The sequence below is a fragment of the Protomyctophum parallelum genome (genome assembly GCF_964188405.1).
Source record: "Protomyctophum parallelum genome assembly, chromosome: 13".
Taxonomy (NCBI): domain Eukaryota; kingdom Metazoa; phylum Chordata; class Actinopteri; order Myctophiformes; family Myctophidae; genus Protomyctophum; species Protomyctophum parallelum.
Window position 1 is genome coordinate 23,302,371 of NC_139708.1, and position 22,378 is coordinate 23,324,748.

General features: G+C 42.3%; 2 protein-coding genes across 5 annotated transcripts in view; one reads left to right on the forward strand and one right to left on the reverse strand.

Annotated features, from left to right (window-relative positions):
• The first annotated feature begins 3,205 nt into the window (after positions 1 to 3,205).
• Positions 3,206 to 7,255, forward strand: mylpfa (myosin light chain, phosphorylatable, fast skeletal muscle a). Its single transcript, XM_083780435.1, has 7 exons — positions 3,206 to 3,358; positions 4,037 to 4,141; positions 5,496 to 5,571; positions 5,712 to 5,816; positions 6,026 to 6,104; positions 6,200 to 6,248; positions 6,347 to 7,255. Exons 1-7 carry the CDS (start codon positions 3,356 to 3,358, stop codon positions 6,446 to 6,448), a joined length of 519 nt encoding a protein of 172 aa, XP_083636561.1. The 5' UTR covers positions 3,206 to 3,355; the 3' UTR covers positions 6,449 to 7,255.
• Positions 7,256 to 8,400: 1,145 nt separating this feature from the next.
• The window catches only part of tbc1d10b (TBC1 domain family, member 10b), a 14,674-nt gene continuing 696 nt past the window's right edge, over positions 8,401 to 22,378 (reverse strand). For 2 of the 4 annotated variants that reach the window (XM_083779807.1, XM_083779808.1), the window contains exons 2-10: positions 19,833 to 21,023; positions 19,021 to 19,132; positions 18,294 to 18,401; positions 15,885 to 15,991; positions 14,713 to 14,827; positions 14,188 to 14,253; positions 13,816 to 14,005; positions 13,560 to 13,714; positions 8,401 to 12,752 (exon numbers count right to left, since the gene is read on the reverse strand). In XM_083779807.1, the coding sequence (XP_083635933.1) occupies positions 11,697 to 12,752; positions 13,560 to 13,714; positions 13,816 to 14,005; positions 14,188 to 14,253; positions 14,713 to 14,827; positions 15,885 to 15,991; positions 18,294 to 18,401; positions 19,021 to 19,132; positions 19,833 to 21,004 (3,081 nt within the window). In that variant the 5' untranslated portion in view covers positions 21,005 to 21,023 and the 3' untranslated portion in view covers positions 8,401 to 11,696. The remainder of the gene's footprint in view (positions 12,753 to 13,559; positions 13,715 to 13,815; positions 14,006 to 14,187; positions 14,254 to 14,712; positions 14,828 to 15,884; positions 15,992 to 18,293; positions 18,402 to 19,020; positions 19,133 to 19,832; positions 21,024 to 22,378) is intronic. The other 2 variants (XM_083779810.1, XM_083779809.1) reach the window with 2 other exon arrangements.

Consider the following 22,378-nt stretch of genomic DNA (forward strand, 5'->3'; position numbering starts at 1 on the left):
ATTATCACTATAGAGTAATATGGGACACACACGCACACACACACACACACACACACACACACACACACACACACACACACACACACACACACACACACACACACACACACACACACACACAGGTCCAGGATATAGATTTACACGTCTGACCCATAGACTGTAACTGACCTGTCATGTCAGTTCTGTCATAGCTGCCTTTAGTATCCCCCCCATCATAGCTGGGAACTTCTCCACATTCCAGTCCGTACAGACAGACATACCAATCGTCTAAAATGTGATAGATGGTTTTGGGGAGCGTGGCAAGCTGTATAGTTTTACACAGAGAACCCATGGAATGTACACACATCTGTATACGGTATCAACAACTCCAATGTAGCAAAATATAAACTATTTTATTTCGTTTTTTACATGCAAGCAGTGTTGTCAGTACAATGCAGCAAGTCTTGAGTTATACTAGTGGCCTGCACAGCTGGGCAGGTTGAAAGAATAAATAAATAGAATAAAAGGTTCATACCTTAATTAATTAAATCAAATATTGAAATACCTTATTTGTCACATAACCATAAGCGTATGCACAGTGAAACAGTGAAATGTTGGTGCTGCAGATCCAGCCAGACTTGTGCAAGATATATCCAAGTAATAAATATTATCCAAGTACTGGTAGATGAGATAGGTAAGAAATAAAAGTTATAATAAGCTACAGATCAAGGTATTACTAGTGGTCTTAAGTCATATATTCAGTAAGTAATAAACTATCAAACATAATGGTCAGTGAGCAGAAATGATGGTATAGTATACAGTTTAGGATTGCATCTTCTCTGGTTATTTAGGTCTTTTGGGTCATTTCGGTTATGTCCATATGGGTTGCAACCAAAAACAGAAACATTAAGAACATAGAATGCACTCCTTGAAGTGTAGTCCTGACATGTCCTGTATTTATTTATTTTTGCACGCCTGTTATAGAGGCACTATGAGGCAGATCTGAAAATATATTTTGTGCACCGGTCCAGCTGTGCACAAAATGAGCTGCTCACAGACACACAAACGAACGGATAGGGTTGAAAACAGAGTTCTGGAGGAACTATGATTACATTTGCGACCATGGATATTATATACAGAATATACAATCAGCAGAAGGAGGATGAATAAGTGGTAAACCAAGTATATCAGGCAAATAGCAGTAAGTATTGTGTGGTGAACTACTGTATACAAACAGTTCTGACCTATGTATACAGCATACATTACACTAGCATTAAGGCTAAAGAGAGTTGACCTGCCAGTTGGGTCATGCAGGTATTCCAGTAGTAAATCTGGCAATTTAAAAGTATCAAAAATCCGTCTAGTGACCTTCAGCTGAGCTTACTTCCTGAGCCAACATTGAACAACTAATTGAACCTCTATTAGTACATTGGATTATGAATGACGGTCAATAACGTATAGAGTGGGTGGGTGACACATGCCACAATCATTCCTGGAACAAGGTGGTGAGAGGTAGAGGTCAAAGATCTTTGCAAATAAAGGTGGTAAAGATCACAAGCTTGACAACCTGCCTCCTGACCCAGGCCCACCTTTTCTATGGGCCCTCATGGCTTTGAACTGCGAGTGAGGGAGAAGGTTTCTGGGGGCAAGGCGAGGACAAGGAGAGGGATAAATATAAACTTCTCAAAGAGACAAATAGATATAAACGTATTTATAAGGTGAAAACCAGTAACAATTCTGTCTTTATTTTTTGTCACCGGTCAATTTGGATGTAAAAATAAATAAATAAGCAAATAAGCGAAGCTTTGAGGGAGTTGGGGAGCTGGCAGACTGACAAGTTTATTTTGCTATTTTGGTCACCCTCAGCTGTCCCTTTTATACTCTCTTTAGAATGTCTGCTGCCATCAGCCAGTCAAGTAATCCCCTTATTTGAAAGGGGACATGGAAAGGGGGGGTGCGGATATGAGGGGTGAGCAGGAAGGGCACTGTCTGTGAGTGTGTGGAGAGGTGGAAATGTGTACATACATGACTGGGGCCTTTTTGCTAAAGAGGAACCTTCCTAGTCATGGGAACTAAGAACCACAGCCAGAGACTAACAGTGCCTGAAGATGTTTGAGATGGTGTTGTTAATGTAGCACTGCCGTCATTAATGATAATGATACCTCATCTGAGGATGTGACATATGAACAAAACATAAACATATGTATCCATATGCCACTCTTATGCATTTTCACTCACAGGTAGGATCTCAAGTGCCGATATTTATTTACAATTGCCATTGCGTCTTCAGGCCAAGTTCACTTATTAGAAGGCACATGCATAACAATATGAGATTAGGTAGTCTTTCAGGGACCATTCCAAGTAAAATATTTATACTATATATATTATTTTAATATAAATAAATATAAAACATAATCCTAAACATAATCTCAGAGGCAGGACACTACATTGATAAAATGTCTAGATTCCTGACTTTCTACAGTTGTTTGTTTCAAATCCATGAATGAATGAATTACAGTACACTGAAGAACATATTTGGTGTTTATTATACAAACACAACCCAACATATGTCTTTATTGTTGTTAAGTTTTCAGTCTTTGTATCTATTTTCATGTTCACCCATGTCGCCGGTCATGAATTGCAATGATGATTACATTTAGGAATGGGCCTGATACTCCTTATATAATATATGCCATCACTGCCATGGTATTCTTGCAAGGTAGCGTTAATCATTACGTATGCAGTAAAACGTTACATCACAGCCCCGTTGCTCAACATAAGCAAATGTACTTAGGAAAAGTGTCGTGAAAGCCAAATCGAACATGAACATACAGGGTAAAAACCTATTCAGTTCAGCTCATAGAATGCTTATATCTCGGTCTGTGATATCGCATTGGGCATCACAAACCAAAAATAAAGTCAGAGAGCGGTTGTCTCTCTGTAGACTGCTGCCGATGGACCGAAAGAGGGCGGGAGAACCGGTGTCCTCCGGTCCCACAAGCTTATATGTCCTCAATGTCCATATTAGTCCACGTGGGACTACCAAATATATGGCACTGTCCCTGAGCTATCAGGTTTACTTAATACCAAGACTCCGGGGTCTATTTCTGATCTCCCGTAAGGTGATATCTCGGAACCCCATACTATCTCCCTCTCTTTGGCCACCAAATCATCCTTCATTGCTCTCATACTCTCTCCCGCCCTCTCTTGCTCTCTCTCTCTCTGTCTGTCTGTTATCCCAATCCAAACTTGAAGCTGGGGCTAAAGTTAGCTTGGCCAGCAAAGAGGTATATAAGCCCCCCGGGAACGGAGTATGTCGCGGCTTCAGTCTTCTCTTTTCTCTTGACCATCCCAACCTCCCAACACATAACGAAAGATGGTGAGTAGCTATACCACGGGTCCCACATCACTGTACACTGCTGATGGAAATCTCAACCGAGGAGAATTTACCAAACCAACCCTTTTGGATTAACTGAACTTCTTTGATACGTTTGGGCTATTTAATTTTTTAACGACAAATCTTTCGGACCTTTTGCCATGTCTTCTAAATGATCAAGAATCTTTTGGACATGTTTTTTCCTCATTGGATATGAGGCCCACTGCTGTTCATGGACATACTGTTATCAGGATGCATGTGTTATTAGTATCATAGTGAAATAAGCCTATATGTGGTAGACACTTATGTGCATTACATGTATAGGATTAACTTGGGAAAAACAGAGACTTCAATATTAGAAACACACAACCAGAAGTCTGTTTTTATTTTATTTTATTTTTTTTATTCTTTCTAAGCTCACTTAAGACATTATTTATTTTATGCTACTTTAGATGTCAAATGCCAGAATCAAATGTCAGATTGTAGGACTCACTGAGGACTATCTGAACGTGTCATATGTACTAGATCAGTCATCTACAGTAAATGAACAGCATGATTAGTTCAACACCAGCGAGTTAGAATTACAAGCTCGTGGTATTGGTATCCGCTAGAGTGGCACCCTGCACGGTGTTAACCAGGGTCACTGAATGTGATGCTTGATGCATGTGTTTTGTCCTCCAGGCACCCAAGAAGGCCAAGAGGAGGGCAGGCGGAGGCGGCGGAGACAGTGGTTCTTCCAATGTCTTCTCCATGTTTGAGCAGAGCCAGATTCAGGAGTACAAAGAGGTGAGGTTTGTCTGATCTCTCAAAAATAGAGTTGGGTGTGGATTGTTCTCACAGCAGCTGCCACCCTGCTTGATCCCTGTTTACCTTCTGCCAATTTAACAAACATGCGAATGTCATTTAGGGGCGGCCCTGAAATATCTGTCACCCTCTAAAGCCCACTTTGACCCCCCCACCCCCCAGCTGTCACTCAGCCATCTTTTTAAGTTCTCCTGCTGATGGTGACATGTCAAGCGTGACAACTGGATGATGCTGCTAGGCCGGCAGTAAATAGAGGGCAGGGAGGGAGAGATCTAAAGATGTGTTTTTGTTGTTGTCGTTCTTTTTAGGGTTTTCTTTTTAAACAGCTGATGGCTTCCAACACAAGTTAGCCTCTGCCCATTGACAGGCATTTGTTTCTTGAATGTTGAGCAAATAATCAAGCACTTCCTGATGTACTCCACATTAAGAACAATCAAAGAGTAGATATTGTTACTACTGTGTTTGAACAAAACTAGAGTAAAACAGAGAAATAGAAGAAAAACATCACACTTGTGTGAAGTGAGGGGTGCCTTTTTTGCATTTGTACGATGTAGTTATATCGGCCACATGACGTCTTACATTGTCATTTAGTGCCCTGAACAAACATTAAAGTTAAAAAGGATAAGGGGAAGAATATTTGTAACTCTGTGTATGGTGGAGTGTGCTGAAGCCACGCAGGATGGGCAGGAGGGGCTGTCAATAGATTGGATTATGATGGTGTCTGTTATTTCAATTTGTTGTTAAGGGATAGGGGCTCTAAATAGACCAGAGCATTCCTTGTGTGATAAGTGATACCACATCTTAAATGCTCCTAAGGGACATGAATATTGGGATGGTCTTAGCACTTTGCACTGATGGAAAGATGACAGTAAGCTGAATGTGTTTGTGTCTGTGAGAGCATGGAGGGTATGTGCAAACGTGTGCGTGCAATGCATGTGTGTGTGTGTGAACGAGAGAGTGTTAGTTAGTTAGTTCAAGTTCAAGTTTCATCTACGTAAGAGCTGCGGCTTAACCAGACCATTAAGGGGACAGGGAGACAGCTGTGCCGAAATGACACCTTCCTCACCTTAAGTTCCCCTTTCCTTTTAGACTATATAAACCGAGGCAGGGTTTACACACTGTAGGATTGCATCGTAAATACTTTCCACTTGACACCTTGATGGATATTCTGTTGACAGAGGAGAACCTAAAATGTGCAGAGGTCACATGCTAGCCATACAAAGAGCATGATCTATGACCGGCGTAGATGTCACACTTCTCAATACTGGTGACAAGTGGGAAACAGTTTGGCATCGTGTCGTGAAATAATCCCAGATATTGTTTGTCCTCCTGTCAGGCTTTCACAATCATTGACCAGAACAGAGACGGCATCATCAGCAAAGATGATCTGAGGGACGTGCTGGCCTCAATGGGTGAGTGGTGATTGGTGAACGGTCGTGCACAATTCAGTACTATACTGTATGCATGTGTGTGTGTGTGTGTGTGTGTGTACTGTGTATGCATAATGTATGTATGAAAGTACTCACTCATTTCCTCCACTGTGCGACATCAGGCCAGTTGAACGTGAAGAATGAGGAGCTCGAGGCCATGATCAAGGAGGCCCCCGGCCCCATCAACTTCACCGTCTTCCTCACCATGTTCGGCGAGAAGCTGAAGGGTAGGCGCAATTACATTTGTCCCACTGCCAAGACAATAATGTTTCCCTCGTTATGTCACTCATCACAATCTATGGCATGACTACATTAGTGTAATTATGCGGTTAAGAATATGTTCCACTTTTTGTACAAACGTGGCTGTGTTTACTTTCCAAGTATGTTTTACATCTACGGGGGCGTAACTTGAAGCCACTGTGTATGTGTTCCCCAGGTGCTGATCCCGAGGACGTTATCGTTAGCGCCTTCAAGATCCTCGACCCCGAGGCAGTTGGCACCATCAAGAAGGAATTGTGAGCATTCCGTTTACAACTTCAATGATTAAAGCATTTGTATCACACAATACAAATTTTTAAAAAACTGACCGTATATACTTTACCTTTTCCAGCCTGGAGGAGCTCCTGACCACCCAGTGCGACAGGTTCTCCCCCGAGGAGGTAACATTAATGCTGCCTGTTTATTTATATCTCAGTGGTATCATATTCTGCTGCCGCGGTGGGTGACTCACCAACTCATCATCATTTGCTCCTTTCAGATGAAGAACCTGTGGGCCGCCTTCCCCCCAGATGTTGCTGGCAACGTAGACTACAAGAACATCTGCTATGTCATCACACACGGAGAAGAGAAGGAGGAGTAAAGAGAATGATAGAATGAAGTGACGCGCAAGAAAAAAAAAAACAGCATCCCTTGCTATTCTGCTGCACTCCCTTGTCCTTTCTTTATATCTCCTCCTCCCTGCTTACCTCTCATGTGTCCCTGTCAACTCATGCTCAAAGACTCTGCGTTACCGAGACGCTAACATGAGAACGCAGGTGCGCGAGTGGGGACGTCTGTGTTTGCTTATGGGGAAATGGGATTATTTTTCAATAAAATGATCTTAGCCAAACATCCTTTCCATCCAAGCCTTTTCTCATCCACCTTCTCTTTCCTTAAGACCTCTGTCTTCTCACCTCCACATCTCTAGCTACCTTTACCACAGAGACATCTGAGACATCTGGGGCGTTTGTGTGACTGAATTATGTCCCACTCAACTCCCTTTGTTTCAAAGGAGAGATGCACACTGCATGGTTTAGTCCATTGTTGTGGTATGAGGATGGGTGCACACCAACCGGGGGACCTCATTCCAAAGGAAGATGTCCTCCTAGGTAGGACAGCACAGGTGAGAAGGAGGGCCTTTTTCTAGAAGGTTTGGGGAGTCGTCTCCTTAAAGTGATGACTTATGTTTTTCTCTAAAAGTGAAAAAACAACACTGCGAATGAGAGGAGAGAAAGAGCCGAAAGAAAACATACAGTCTTCGAGTTCTTTCCCCCCACTCTTTCCTGCACAATTCTAATCACCTTTTTCCATAAGCTGTTTCCATTACATTGTGACTGCACTCTTTCCTCACCTTCCTCTGTGATGAATAAAAAGGGACAAACTGTGAATAAAACCTCTTTTTGTACAACAGTGTCTCTGTTCAGTGGTTCTGTGGGGAAAAGTAGACAGAAATATTGTGGAAATACATGAATAGATACCTAGTAGCCTAGTTGAAACGGTCAAATGCACAGTTAATAGCTAAAGATAAAGTAGTAAATTAATTGTACATTTCTGAGGGTCCAACAAGGGTTATTTGTAGGAATAATTAAGGATGTACACACACACAGACAGACCTTATGGGGAAAGCCATGCGGCATGCAGCAACTTGTAGCTAGTTTAACCCAATCAATAAAAATGTTACAAGGTATGCTGTCCGGTTCAGTTCTTAGATCCATAGAGCTATATATATATATATATATATAATAAAACTTCGAGAGCTTAGATCATTTCCTTGTAGGGGGGCTGCTGTTCACCTCCGCATGGCAACGACGGCAAGGGGCTGGTCTGCCTCCAAGTTTAGAATGACATGACAGGCAGGCAGACGAGTAGACTGCAGCAGACTGCGGCACCGAGCGCCATCTCGTGGCTCTCCGCTTACATGTCAGGCAAACGCCCTCAGTCTCTAGTCTAGTGCAGTGGACTCGATGGAGTTGACAACTTTTCTATTTAGTGCCACCACTTGTTCCAGCGCTTATTGCTACGCCTAGTACAATTATTTCTAGAGTAGTCCTGATACATGGTCAGACTCATTACACAGATGAGATGACAGTCTTGTGATCCAAGGCTAATTCTGGAGTAGAGTAGCGTTTCAATTTTAATCTGAATCATCATGGCTAGGCTTTAGTAGAAGTATATTTTACTTGAGGCCTTGTTTTTATGTAGTGAATCTTTTTTATAAACGTTGCACAAAAAGGTTTTAGTTTTAGTAATAATTTTCTGACCATTTTCCTAAAGGACACATTTTCAACCTATCTTCATACAATTGGTCCTCACTCCTCTCTATTAAATGATCATGATAAAATGGTAAAAAAAAAAAAATCAATCTACTCTGTGTCTCAGAGGGCTGTTGACCCATTTTTTCAAACAATATTTAATTTGTATTATTTTTGTATTAACATGAGAAAAATGACTTCTATTATAGCATGCCAACTTTCCAGAAATAGAAAAGAAAGCCTGCTGTTTCACATGAAAGACATTTAAATAAGTAAATTGACTATAGCAGAATGATTTAATATATTATTGTTTATTACTCATCACAAATGGCATTAATTAAATACATCTTGTGTAGATCTTCTGTAGTTAAGGAATGAATTCAATTAGCTATGATTTTATTTCACTTCTCGCCAAAGATAGTTTAATGTAAACATAAAAAGAAAAAACACACAAGACAAACAGAGATAAATTAAAAAAAACTAATGAGAAGCTTTTAAATAATTGCATCAGTGTGGGTCATTCCCAATTAAAGGTAAATGAATCACAACAATTCCAGCAGAAATGCAATAAGGACCAGTTGGAAGAGTTTTTGTCGATTGATCCTCAGTATTGCAGAGCTGAGCACTGATTCCACATTACGAAATCACAGACTAGCAAGAGATTAATTTGATCATGACATCAGACCTCTTGTAGCAGAGGAGACGGATGATCGATTATAGACAAGAACTGCGAAGAAATATTGCTCGTACTAGTATTATAATCCTTGGATTGAAGCGTGCACAGGGAAAACAGAATTAGTTTTTCTACTTCTAGGGCAACAATCTCGATTAACATTGCGAGCCACAATGATATCAGTGACTAGATCAGTGCTTCAGCCACCACACCGATACACACTAAGAACAGTCGTGTTGGGAGTTACCGTACATTTGCATAGATGTGTTCAGGGTTAGCCTAACAGTTAACTAATTACAATATTCTGCATCTAGAGATTCTACTGGATTCAAAACATCATGGCTGTTATGGGAGAAAGGTGGTGTGGCTGAAAAAATTGGAAAAAAAGACAAAAATGTCAAGACCTGAACTAAGCAAGAGAAAACAGTGAACATAGAGGACATGTTGGCTACTTTGATGCAAAAGTCCCTCTAATCCTGAAAAAAGAAAAGAAAAACAGTACAAAGATTGGCTGTTAAGGGGTAGGTATGTTTCTTTTCCTTTCCCACTGTCAAACTGGTATTACTGTATACTAACCAACTGGCACAAGCCATCAAACACTGATGGGGTACAGTGGCAGTTACTGTACACATAAACATGTTACAGTATAGAACACTGAGTGTGAATACGTCAGGGAGATCATTATGACCACTATAATTCAGTGAAACAGACAAAGACGTCAGACTTCCCAAATTACAGACCTATTCGGAGCTCATAAAAAAAAGAACAAAGTAAAATCACTTTAGCAACTATACAGTACAGTTAAGACCTTTAACTCCAATGTTCTGGTAAAGTAAAACACTCCTGTCTTTATTGTTCATCTGGATGCCCAATCGCTGCCCTCCTCTCTGATGAGTTTAATACTGCACTTAAGTAAAGTGGAGACTTGAGCCTAAATCAACCAATTGACAAATCAAAGACGGTAAACTTCAAATATGCACTGACATGCATTGAGTCGTGTAAAAATAGCGTGCAACAGAAAGAAAAATCAAGAGAATGAAAAGGCCTTTCTCTAAAAATTAAAAACCCAACAATACTTAATCCTCCTTTGACTATCAGTGCATAGTCATCCATCATTCCAGTCAACCAGGAGTCTATAACTCACATACAAAAATAGTCAGCTCCAAAATAATAATAATTCAATATATAATATGATTAAATTAACCATTTTGTACATAAATACATCAGAGCCCAAAGGTCAGGTTCAGGTTAATGCTACACATTGGCACACCTGGCACGTTCAGTCAAGTGGCTTCCTACAGTGTAGGTCCTAAAGGCACAAGTTCCAAGTTTGAAACTGGCCTGACGACACTCTACACTTAACTAGTACTACATAACTACCAGTTAGGAGTGGTTGAGAGCAGTGGTGCTTTGCAAAAGGACAGTGCAAACATAATCCTTCATTCTTCTCATAAAAATGTACTTCACATTCGAATGGAGTTTATAGGAACTGAAATTCCACCTCCCTCATATGAACTTGAATTTGGCTGAATAACATCTATATTATTTTGTTCGTCAGAAGCAAAGATCTATACTAATTTGACAGTTGGACATTTGGTCTGCAGGACCTATTCAGTCGCTGCCGATAGTATAGCAAGCAAACGCTATTTGTCGCAAGCAATCGTGTTGCTATCTTTCAATGTAAGTTTACTCGAGACAAGAGAATTTAAGTGATGCTTGAAAACCACACAAACGGGTGAATTTAACCCATTTTGAGCGGGAACCCCTTTTGGTGTTACATACATTATGTTATAATTTAGCTATTGAAAAATAGCAGATCTACAAGCTCATAGCGCGCCACCGAGTGGCACGCTACGAGCTTGTAGGTCTGCTATTTTTGAAAAATCGTAAATATATTTATTTCAGAAAACTGGAGGATTTAGAAGATTTTTTTTTAATTTCGAGGTCAGGCCTAAACTCTCCGTACATGTTGTTTTGTCAGGGACTAGATACACGTTGTATAGAACAGACAAGCTTGCAGCCACCATTGCAAAGTGTCTAGTTGTGGTTGTAATCCTGCCTCCTATTCTCTCCCCCTTTCCTTTTGCCTGTCCCAGTGTACATCCCTCCTTTTACACCCATTTATTCCTATAGACAGGTGAAAGTACAGAGTGGGTGGGGTGCAGAGGAAATAGCAGGCAGGCCACATAGTACAGTAACACATTTCACTACACTACTAAGGCACGCACTCACAACATTTAACATTTACAATAAATATATCCACCTCACATCCAGCGACAACGTTACTAACATCACTGTCTTTCAGACAATTCTCAAAGGTTTTATTTTATCTTACTTGAGTTTTTCTTCTTTCGGGCCCATGATAAGAAACAATAGGGCAATAACAGCGTGGGTGCCAAGATGATCTTATATAGGTCGATTTTCTATTTACATCTATGGCCATTCATCTATGGCACCAAAACTACAACCTGCCAGTCCAACCATTTCCTTCATTTAATGTCATCTATCCTCTGACTTCAATCCGATTTAAAATGTATATATAAAAAAATTACACAAACTTAAAAAAAGTTTTAAATAATAAAAACTAAACTAAATTAAATAAAAAATAAAGACTGATCTGCTTAGAATATTCAAGAGCCAAAGTCCATGCTCCAGTTGTGAGGAAAAGGAAAAAATGAAAGCACGGGGTGAAGGGGGAAAAGCCCCCTTCCCCTCTCTCAGGTACTATTAAAACCATATTCCAGTTCTCTTCATTATAATCCATGGACTACATAAAGTCTTTAATGAGATGCACAGATGCACTATAGAAGAAGTTATTCCCAACCCCTGTTCTTTCTTCTCTTTTAATTCTTCTTTTATTGGTATTATTCTTTCTACTTCTGGGGGTTCTTTCATTCTGCCGTGATGGTGCGATTAGGGGGAAACTAGACCACATCTCTGGCTGCAGCGGATCCATTTTTCTCCCCTGCCTCCCCGCCACCCCCTTTGTCCTTTTTCTTCCCACCCTTCTCTTTTTTCTTGTCCTTCTCAATCCTCTCCCTGTCCTTCTTGATCCTCTCTTTCTCTGCCTTCTCCTTTTCCTTCTTCTCCTTCAGTTTCTGCTTCTCGTCTTCTCGCTCCTTCTTCTTGTCCTCTTTGCTCCTTTTCTTCTTCTTCCCTTCTTCCTCTACTCCTGCCGTGGCCACTTCCTTTACACCATCGGAGCAGGGGGGCAGAGGGGCATTGTTGGCTGGGGGCAGAAGGGCATTGTTGGCTGGGGGCAGAAGGGCATTGTTGTCTGGGGGCAGAGGGGCATTGTTGGCTGGGGGAAGAGGGGTATTGTTGGCTGGGGGAAGAGGGGTATTGTTGGCTGGGGGAAGAGGGGTATTGTTGGCTGTGGGAGAGGGGATGGTGGTTGTAAATTGCTCAGAGACGACCTTAGGGGAGGGCAACAAGGTGTTGGGTGGAGGGTTCTGGTTTGGGGTTAGAGCACCATGCTGACCCTGTATTGCGGTGGCTTCTGACACCTGAGCAGGTCCATGTGAGCTGCCAGACCCAGACCCAACAAGGGGACTTTGCACTTGGGGTGCTGGTGCCCTGGGAGCTGCCCCAGACATGGGTGGTTTAGCGCTTTGTGCTTGGTTAGAGCTGGAGGAGGGGGGTGGCTGAGGTGGCAGGCCTGCCATACCCGACGGCCCTGAAAAAGAGCCTTTCTTGGTGTGGGATCGGAATGGAGTCTTGGACTTGCGGAAGCCGGGGAGAGAGAGCAGGCTGGAGGAGGCCCGGAGGGGTCCCGGTGGAGGTATTGAGCTGCTCAGGAAAGAGAAGCTGCCTCCAGAACTGATGGCAGAAGCTCGCCGTTTGTACTCGTGGATTGCCCGCGTCCCATGGAGTCGGCGGGCAGGCTGGTGAGTTAGTTCCCCTCTGGACTCCCTCCACTTCCTCACCTGGATACTACACTCCCGCTCGATCAGAGCCTCCGTCACAGGGAGGATAATGATCTACATGGCCACCATCACACAGCAGAAAGAAGGAAGGAGAAGTCAGACATGGGGAAGTAAACACAGCAGCCAAAAGATGACTCATAACACGTGTCAGTGAGTAACAGCAGAAGTTGTTACAGGAGGAGATGTGACCGTGTGGCTCATTTGTGTGTGATAAAACACTGGTTCTCAAAGGGCAGTCCTTGAGGGGGTTCCAGAGGGTCGGAGAGAGGAGATCCGCACACCGTTTTAAAAGCTAGCTAACATAGAGGACATCAGGACAAAGAACTTTTTGGCCTCACGGGCCTTCGTTAGGTACTGTATACTGTTCCAGAGGAATAGAAGAACCATTTAAGCCCTATTTTGAAAATAAATAAATACAAAATAGCCAATAGCCCACAACACGTGGCATAATAATAGCTATTTTTTAACATTTTTGCCAAAATAGAGACACCAGATTGAATGTTTACTATTTTTTTATTTTTTTTGTACTGTACTGTATGTGTTTTATACTGTGATGTACATATATTTCTGTGATATGGATCTCCCTGGGTCTGAAATAAAGTATTGATTTATTGATTATTATAGTATACAATAAGTGAAGCTAAGTGAAGTTAGCCCAAAGGGATCATGTGTAGCAATGACAATTCAGGTCATAGCTTTCAGCTACCGAATACAGTAGAATTCTGTGCAAAATCTAATCTGACATCTTCTCTTATGGGCTTCCCTGGCACAAACTATTTTCAAATGGAGGTCCATGGTCCCAATACATATCATGAGGCTGGCACGAGAACCACTGTGATAAAAGACCAGAGACGGACCCACCTCCTGTACCAATATGTCCTCTTTGATGGTGTCGGGTGAGATGCTGCGCAGACGCTCCATGGTCTCATACATGCCCTGCAGTTCTCGAAGCTTGTCCACGGAGCCAAGCATTTGCTTCAACAGCACCAGGCCAACACGGAAGACTATCTTCACCCCTTAAAAAAGCCACAGAGAACGATTTAGACACAGGCAAAAGAAAGCCCAGAGGACCACCTGGGAATGAATTCCTGGACCTGGGAGGCGTTCCGTTTCATACCTTCACAGAAGAACATGTCCCATACACGCAGCACGCAGGCCCACGGTAAGGTGCGAGAGAAGACACACATAAACCACTCGGTCATATAGAGAATGGGGTCGATCTTAAACTTCTTGAGGTGACGGTATGCCATGGGACAGGTGCGCCGCAGAAGGGAGAAAAAGATCTCTCCGTCCAACTGGATTGCTTCCTTAAATAACGTACAGCAATAAAAAGGACACATTAGAATAAATAAACGGTGTGTGTGAGCGAGACACATGAAATAGTGTGTGTGTGTGTGTGTGTGTGTGTGTGTGTGTGTGTGTGTGTGTGTGTGTGTGTGTGAGTAAGAGACAGAGATGCTGTAGAATGACGAAGTATTCATTTACTCACCAGACCAGCGCTATAGTAACCTGGTAGATACTTCTCACAGATCTGCACTAAAAGCCAGAAGGCTTGCTGCAAAAACAACACAACTTATTAGTGCAAATAAACACCGGCACCTACTAGGCAATCAAAACATTGTACTTCGGCCTGGGCCGTGGCTCAGCGGTCCAGGCACCTTGGTCCAAGTTTGACAGTGTGCCGCGGGTTCGACTCCCGATCCCGACGGCCTATACTGCATGTCACCCCCCCCCCCATCTCTCTCCCCATTTCCTGTCAACCTACTGTCTATCCCTCTATAAAAAATAAAATAAAATAAAGGCGAAAGCCACAAAAAAACATAAAATAAAATAGAAACATTGTACTTCATCATCAGTGATTATAAAGTTGCTTGATACCGACAAAAACATCTGAAACAAGGTCAGTGCCATGAGACGAGAAATGCCTCTGGCAGTACAGTAGTCAGTGTTGCAACTTTGAAATATTTTACATGAATTGTGCTGCCCTGGTATGTATCCCCCCCTAGCCCCTCACCTCAGCAGGCATGTGCATGAGCAACACAGCAGCCACTGGAGCCTGGGCCTGGCAGTATCCCTCTTCAGGTCGATAGACAGTGTAGGCCTTCAGAATACGGTAGAGATCCTGTTGCCTTCAGGTAAAGCCACAAGAGAACATTTGAGTAAGGTAATTGTCAATTAAGTCTGGACAACTTAATGCACAGTACTACAAACGAATACCAAAACGACTCGCTCCTTTACCAACTCGCCCCCGCGATTTATTTTAATGTAGTTAACAGTTAACTTAGTATTTCCCTCCCTCTCTGAAATCTGAAATTATCTTGTATACAGATTTATTGGATTGTATAGTAGTCGATCTCAATAGAGCGCCGCAGTCCCTCCCCCTTTCAGAAAAACGAGTGGCCCAGGAAATGAAAACCCAATGCATTCTCCCATCGGCACTTCTTATTTAATTGATTTAAAGATGATTACGCCGCGGACAAAGCCAACTCGGATCGTGACAAATCATGACAATGAACACAATGTTTTGGGCCGATCAAATCATTAGAAAGAAGAAAAGAAAGTCAGGAGACAACACTATTTGTTTTGTTTTTCGTCTTATAAATTATTTGATCGGCCCAAAACATTGTGTTCATTGTCATGATTTGTCACGATCCGAGTTGGCTTTGTCCGCGGCGTAACCGTTTTTAAATAAATTAAATAAGAAGTGCCGATGGGAGAATGCATTGGGTTTTCATTTCCTGGGCCACTCGTTTTTCTGAAAGGGGGAGGGACTGCGGCGCTCTATACTCTGTAAATTTTAGAAAGAACAACATGTCACAGAGACTGCTGAATTAAGTTAATTCATGACCTTCTAGCAGTTAATTTAGTTTTATTAATCACATTTCTTTATGTAGCCCATGTTTTGTAATGGCATCATCATGCCATTATGCCCGTGGATATACAGAGTGAACTTAACAATGATAAATTAATATGATAATACCTTTTAAATAATCACCAACATGAATTATGTTTGTTATTTACAGTTTGGTATAGTAGTGGGGCGAGATGGAAAAGGGGCGACCGTACCCGTTACCCTACAAACCCTATCATGATCTAATGACATGGACATTCAAGTATGATGACAACCAAAGATGTCTGCTGTAAACACATACAATCAAAAGGTTTGTGCATGCAGTCAACATTTACCCATGTCCACCACGAGCAGCAAACATTTCGTGGAAGGGGAACTGTCTGTGTAGATCCTTCTCTATAATATCCAGCCATTTAGCCTCTCCCGGCGCTCTCTCCAGTTCCTGGAGGCAAAAAAAAACAAATAACTCATTTAGATAATGGAAGTGATATTGGACTGAATCTTCCCAAGACCTGAACCGAACATGGTCACTAGACAAGCCTAGTTCAGGCCAATGACTTGTGTTGCACATCTTTGGTTTGAACTAGACTGTAAGAACTAAATATAGAATAAATAGGGAAGACGACAAACTCTACATCAGACAAAAGCATCAGCGCTTGATAATGTAGTGGCCCCAGCAGCTAAGGCAATGAAGGATTTGCCAGTTGCTCAGAGTAGTTTTCTTTACAGTCGCTGAACGTTCTCAAACCAACTGCATTCCATCTTGGAAGAACAGTGTCACTGTGAAAAATTCAAATATACCTCAAGTTCCACATAATGCTCTCGTTTGACTTGCCTCATTTGTAAATGCGCTCTTTGATGAAAGCTCTACAAATAAGCTGTCTGCTCTGTACTGTGAGAGCTACCCCATACGTCACCTCCCCCTTAACTGTAGGGTTTAACATCTTTTTGACCCATTTCTGAATGAATACAATCAAAAATGTAAAAGGTAACCAAGAGTTCATACAGATGTCTGTCGTAAAGACAGGGTGTTAACCCATTCTGACCTGAGATCAGATTCTAAAAATGTCTACTACATCATGACAGTTTTCTGAAAAAGCTATGTTTCTATGTCAGTCGTTCTTCGATTTAAAAAAAAATAGCAGATCTACAAGCTCATAGATCTACTTGTAGAGCTTGTAGATCTGCTATTTTTCAATAGCTAAAGCATAGCATAATGCTAACACCAAAAGGGGTTCCCGCCTAAAATGGGTTCTGTTTAAATTGGGTTTCGACAGCCTGTGCTGGACTTCACACGAGAGTGTTCTTGATCTGCTGCCGATTGGTTAGGGTTAGTCGGAACACTTTCAGAGTTTCCGTGTTACATTTGGCAGATAACAGACATTTTTTAAGTGGTGCAACCACTTCCTTAAGTGAGTATGTGTGTGGGTGCCTGCCTGCCTGCCTGCCTGCCTGCCAGCACGAAAACAGCATGGTTGTTTTTCACCACGTGTGCGCAACCTAACACACACACACACACACACACAAATATTAACTGTATATATGGTGATTTTGGGTGTGCCAGTATAGAGTGTCGCAGTCCCTCCCCCTTTCAGAACGACGAGTGGCCCAGGAAATGATTCTCCATTCATTTTCTCGGATCGTGACAAATCATGACAATGAACACAATGTTTTGGGCTGATCAAATAATTTATAAGAAGAAAAACAAAACAAATAGTGTTGTCGCCTGCCTTTATTTTCTTCTTTCTAATTATTTGATCGGCCCAAAATATTGTGTTTGTTGTCATGATTTGTCACGATCCGAGTTGGCTTTGTCCGCGGCGTAACCGTCTTTAAATAAATACTTTTTGAAAAGCCTATGGAGAAAATTAATGGAGAATCATTTCCTGGGCCACTTGTCGTTCTGAAAGGACTGCGAGTAGCCGAGTACAGTACAGTAGAGGGACCCCCACACGGTAACTGTCATTTCTCAACCGTTTCGGACGCGGGCGCGGCACCCTGGGTGCGTTCCTGTGGGTCTGGAACTCCCCCCCACCCCAACCCGGGGACCCCCACACGGAGTTGCACCACTTACTTCACACGGGTGTGATTTTTATATGACATTCGGAAATAGGTCAAGAATAGTCTCGCCCCTATTCTATTTAGGCTATCTATTACCCTATTCTATTTAGGCTATCTTGCCCTAGCCTAGCTAGTAGCTAGCCCCTTAGATAGCACTTTATGTAGACTTAGATAGTATTTTAAACAGACTTATAGCTTGTTACGTAGACCACATTAGAATTGCATTTTATGTAGTCATAGCACTTTATAGTACACATGTATAATATATAATATAGTATGTATAGTTTACATAGATACTCCACTGTTACGTTCTTAGTTTATACATGATTCATGATAACTACTTTTTATATATGTGATGTATGCCATGCTTTTGTTATTTCTTAATGTAAATCGCTCTGGATTAAGAGCGTCTGCTAAATGCCTACATTGTAAATTGCCAATGTTATTGTGAACAGGTGCCGGAAGTACAGCAAAGTGGGGGGTTGAAGATGGGCTATGTGAGAGCCTGAATAAATGAGGGTAGAATTACTTTTCTCTTTCTCCAAATGTAGTAATTATACCAATACCCCTCTCTCTGTATGTCTAATAGTCCCCAGTACTGCTGTGCTGACCCTATTGTTTGGTATTGGGAAGAGTGTAGACAACGACGTGTCTCCTCTAATACAAGTGATTTAAGGCAGTACCTCAAATTTCCCAGGGTTGGCATCTAGGAGATCTTTGCTGTTGGACAGCAGCTGCCAGGCTTTGGACCTCAGAGAAGACGGGATGCCCTTCCTACAGCGCAACTTCACCTGGAACACACAGGCAAACACATTCTCCAACACGGTAGTCTTCATCTGGTTTTTCCACTAACTATAAACTAAATAGCCAAACTAATAAATGAAACAATATTCCGCCATTAAATGTAATCTCCTACAATGTTTTAAATGCCCCAAACCCAGCAGTCAAGAAACTCTTTTCTGGAGTATAAAAAGGTCAAGTATACCCAGCCCACAGTGTAATCGCATATCACATTGTAAACACATTTAACTTACACCTAATTCGAAACATGACTTCTACAGGTATCAGGTACGGTCGCCCCTAAACCATCTCGCCCCTCGATTTTCCTGCCTGACGGTTCTTGTATTCTTTATTTTGTTTTACTGAGAATAAGGTTAGAAATAAGTTTAGGTTTAGGCATCGTTTCACTGGGGTTAAGTTTAGGTATAGGGTTAGTTTTAGGCATAGTTTTACTGAGGTTAGGAATAAGGTTAGGTTTAACCGTTTAAGCATAATTTATTTAGGTTACTTTAGGAATACGAGGCCGCGCAGTTCCGCCGGCTGTACTGGGGCGAGTTGTTAAAGGGGCGAGTAGTTTGGTACTCCTTCTACACTACAGTACCACGTACATGTTTGAGACAGAGTAAATACCTTTTGGAAGCGATGTTTAATCCACTTGTCCCAGTTGTTGAACATGTCAAGCCATTTCATCTCTCTCTGTCTGGCGACTTCAAGTCGAATGTCCTTTTCACTAAAAGGAAGACTAACATAGTATTAATATACATGTCATAAAGTGGGTGGAGTTGTTCATAGCTGATAATTGTTTTTGTAATTATTCCAGTTCCTTTTCCTTTCTTGCACACACACACACACAGGCCTATTTAGATCTACTGTAATGATTTCAAACAAACAAAGTCGACTCCCTACATCAACACAGAGACACCATCAGTACATACAGCAAATCTATAAATGTTTTAATTATTCAACAGCAGAAAAGCAATTAGTCTGTCACAGAAAGACTATGGAGTGAATCTAGAAAGAAAAGAACAGAGATGAGTAGATGGGTGGAGGAGGGCGATACTAGGACACAGTCAGTACATTTTGAGTCACAAAAGCGCTCTCAGCATTATCTGACTCAGACCAAGGAGAGATAAAGGACAGACTAATATGTTTAGGGCAGCAACAGAGGGAGAATGTGGAAAACAGAATGTGGGACTGGGGAAAGCAAGAGGAAGATTACGGGGTGTGATGGCTGAGTAAATCTGAAGACCAAGGAGGGCAAGATGACTGATTAAAAAGATACACTGCCAGACAGGCAGACAGGCCACAATTCATGCACATGGCTTCGCATCTGTCAGTTAGAATGAAGTCATCAACCACACCAATGTTGTGCGAGTCTCACACAGCAGAGTTTAAGTAACATGATGAATATAGAATAGGAAGTATGAAATCATAGAACTTACCCGCCTTCACTGTACTGGTTCCCACCAAGGAAGCCATATTTATCAGTGCGTCTGACAGTCATGCCGCTGATCTCAGAGTCTGAACCAATAGAGCTCCCATCCTCTAGTCCGGACAGAGACTCCAGTGTCCCTGACATCAGGCTGGCCGACTCCAGGTAGCTCATGGTATCGGGGGCTGGCCTGGCATTGGGGTTGGGTAGGAAGAGGGAAGCCGAAGAAGAAGCCGGCTCATTGATGACTGGGACAGGGCTGGAGGGTGTGCTGGGAAATTCGGCTTTTCTCACTCCAACAGGAGTGGCAGGTTTTAGGGACCGAGCTGGAGGCTGGGGTTGAGGGTTTGGGGCTTGTTGTGGTGGTGACTGGAGGCTATTTTCTTCAGCAACTGCTGCTGTTGTTGGTGGTGACTGGAGGCTATTTTCTTCAGCAACTGCTGCTGTTGTTGGTGGTGACTGGAGGCTATTTTCTTCAGCAACTGCTGCTGTTGTTGGTGGTGGTGGTGGTGTTTGAGTGGCGTCTGTGGCAGCAGGAGCGGGATCCGAGGCTGCAGGGTCAGAGGGTTGTGCTGCTGTAAACGGAACATCCTCTGGGGCAGGATTAGGGATGTGGGTGACATGCACATTCGGGTATAGATTGGGAATGGGATTCATATCTGGGACGAGTGGTGCCTGTTGCGTCGACTGAACAAGGCCCTCTGGTGTAGCGTTCAAGAGGTCTGCAGCACTTTGATCATTGCTCTCCTGTTCACTGGCTTGACCCAGGTCCACCCCTCTCTCTGCATCATTCCCCGTCCCTTGACCAGCGTCCACCCCTCTCTCTGTATCATCCCCCGTCCCTTCCTGACTTTGAGGAGCAGCTCCATCTAACAAGGGCGTAGCAGGATTCTCAGCAGCAACTTCTTCCGGGACAGAAGACGAGTTGGAGTGAGTTGGAGGTGGCCCGTACGAGGGCGTTTGGGAGACTGGTGTTGAATTCTTTGCTGGAGGTGGCGCAGTGGCTCCCATTAAAGCTGGGTTATTGTACAAGGAAGATTTGGGGATGGGCATCTCCTTCTTGGGCTCTGGGGCAGGGCTGTTGGCACCCAGGGTAACTGTTGAAGGCAGGGTGATGGATGGAGCAGCATGAGGGTCACCTAATGCAGGTGGCGATGGGGTTAGGGTGGAGATTTCAGCCATGGTTCCACTCTGATCTCTCCTTTAGAGGAAGGAAGGTGGAGATAATGTCTTAGTAATGTTTTAATAATAAAACAGCACTTAACAGTTCAGAAATTCATATTTTTCCCACATGAGGCTCAATTGCATTTGATTCAACAATATCCTATCCTCTACAATTCAAATATAAAGGGCCATTTTATTTCACAACAATGAAAACTCTTTCAATAAAGCCTGGAAACAAAGGCCTATGTTCCTCTTCTAAACATTGAAACAGCACTTTTACAGACAACAGCCACATCATGCTGCGGTTGGTCAGCCCACCTACAACTTTGTCATGTAACAAACCATTTGGAAGAGATCTAAAAATCTAGTTGCCTGGTAGCCTGTAGCTACTGTGTCCAGAAAAATCCAAAGCCCTGCACTACCACCAGCATACTGCATACAATAAAAATGTAATTAGATTTGTATTATTTGGTGCATTCTGAGGATACATACTACACAACAATGATCAGTCCAATTTGGTATTGTTGACATACAGTACAGTATAGTAGTATACTTTTGATTGATTGATTGAAATATTTATTAACAGGTTGCAGAATTACAGTACATTTCAAGCACAAACTCAATACAAAGACTGTTAACTGTGAGTGGACGACCCAATTAAGCATTACACTTGTTTACAACAGGGTCCACATTGTTCAATTCATCAAAACATTTAGAGACATACAAATAGACACTTCTATGTAGCTAAAGAACAGAACAGGAATTCATCATATAGGAAGCAAAAAGGGAAAAGATACATATACAGTGAGGGGAAAGGGGGGGATATAAATATACATGAATGGGTGTGTTAGAGTTAGAATAATCTATTTTTTGACCCAGGCAAACTAAAGCTACTACTGTCATATATCAGTGTTTCTGCTAACGTTAGTATACATCTAGACTTACTATTAACTAAAATAAACTCAACCACTTGGTAATCGCAAGAGGCCCGACTCAAATCAGCACAACTTCCCGGTTCAGAACATAATGAGTTTACAGCTTGCTAGCCTATAATGGCTAACACCCTCCAGTGAGACTCGGACGTCGAAAATACCAAAGGAGAAGTCAGTTACGTTACACACAATCGGAAGTTTGTAGTTGTAGCTTGGGTTCAACCTTTTCAGCTGGAGCCTCTTGCTTGACATAAGTTGACAATAATTACCATGTATTGCCTTTCATAAAATGAAAAGCGTTTAAAACTTCTCAGTTGAAAAATGCCACGGCCACTAATGAGCAACTTCCGCAAGACAACGCTAATAATGTGTGACATCATATACGCAGTCCTTGTTATATTGGTTCTATAGCGGCCATGGCCCTGTCCGAGCCGACAGCACCACGGCCTTGCCCACCGGC

Bases quoted from the DNA above. Each gene is read 5' to 3' on its own strand.
- mylpfa (XM_083780435.1), top strand. The intron at 6,105-6,199 runs GTGAGCATTCCG...TACCTTTTCCAG, and splicing joins GGCACCATCAAGAAGGAATT to CCTGGAGGAGCTCCTGACCA. The intron at 6,249-6,346 runs GTAACATTAATG...TGCTCCTTTCAG, and splicing joins ACAGGTTCTCCCCCGAGGAG to ATGAAGAACCTGTGGGCCGC.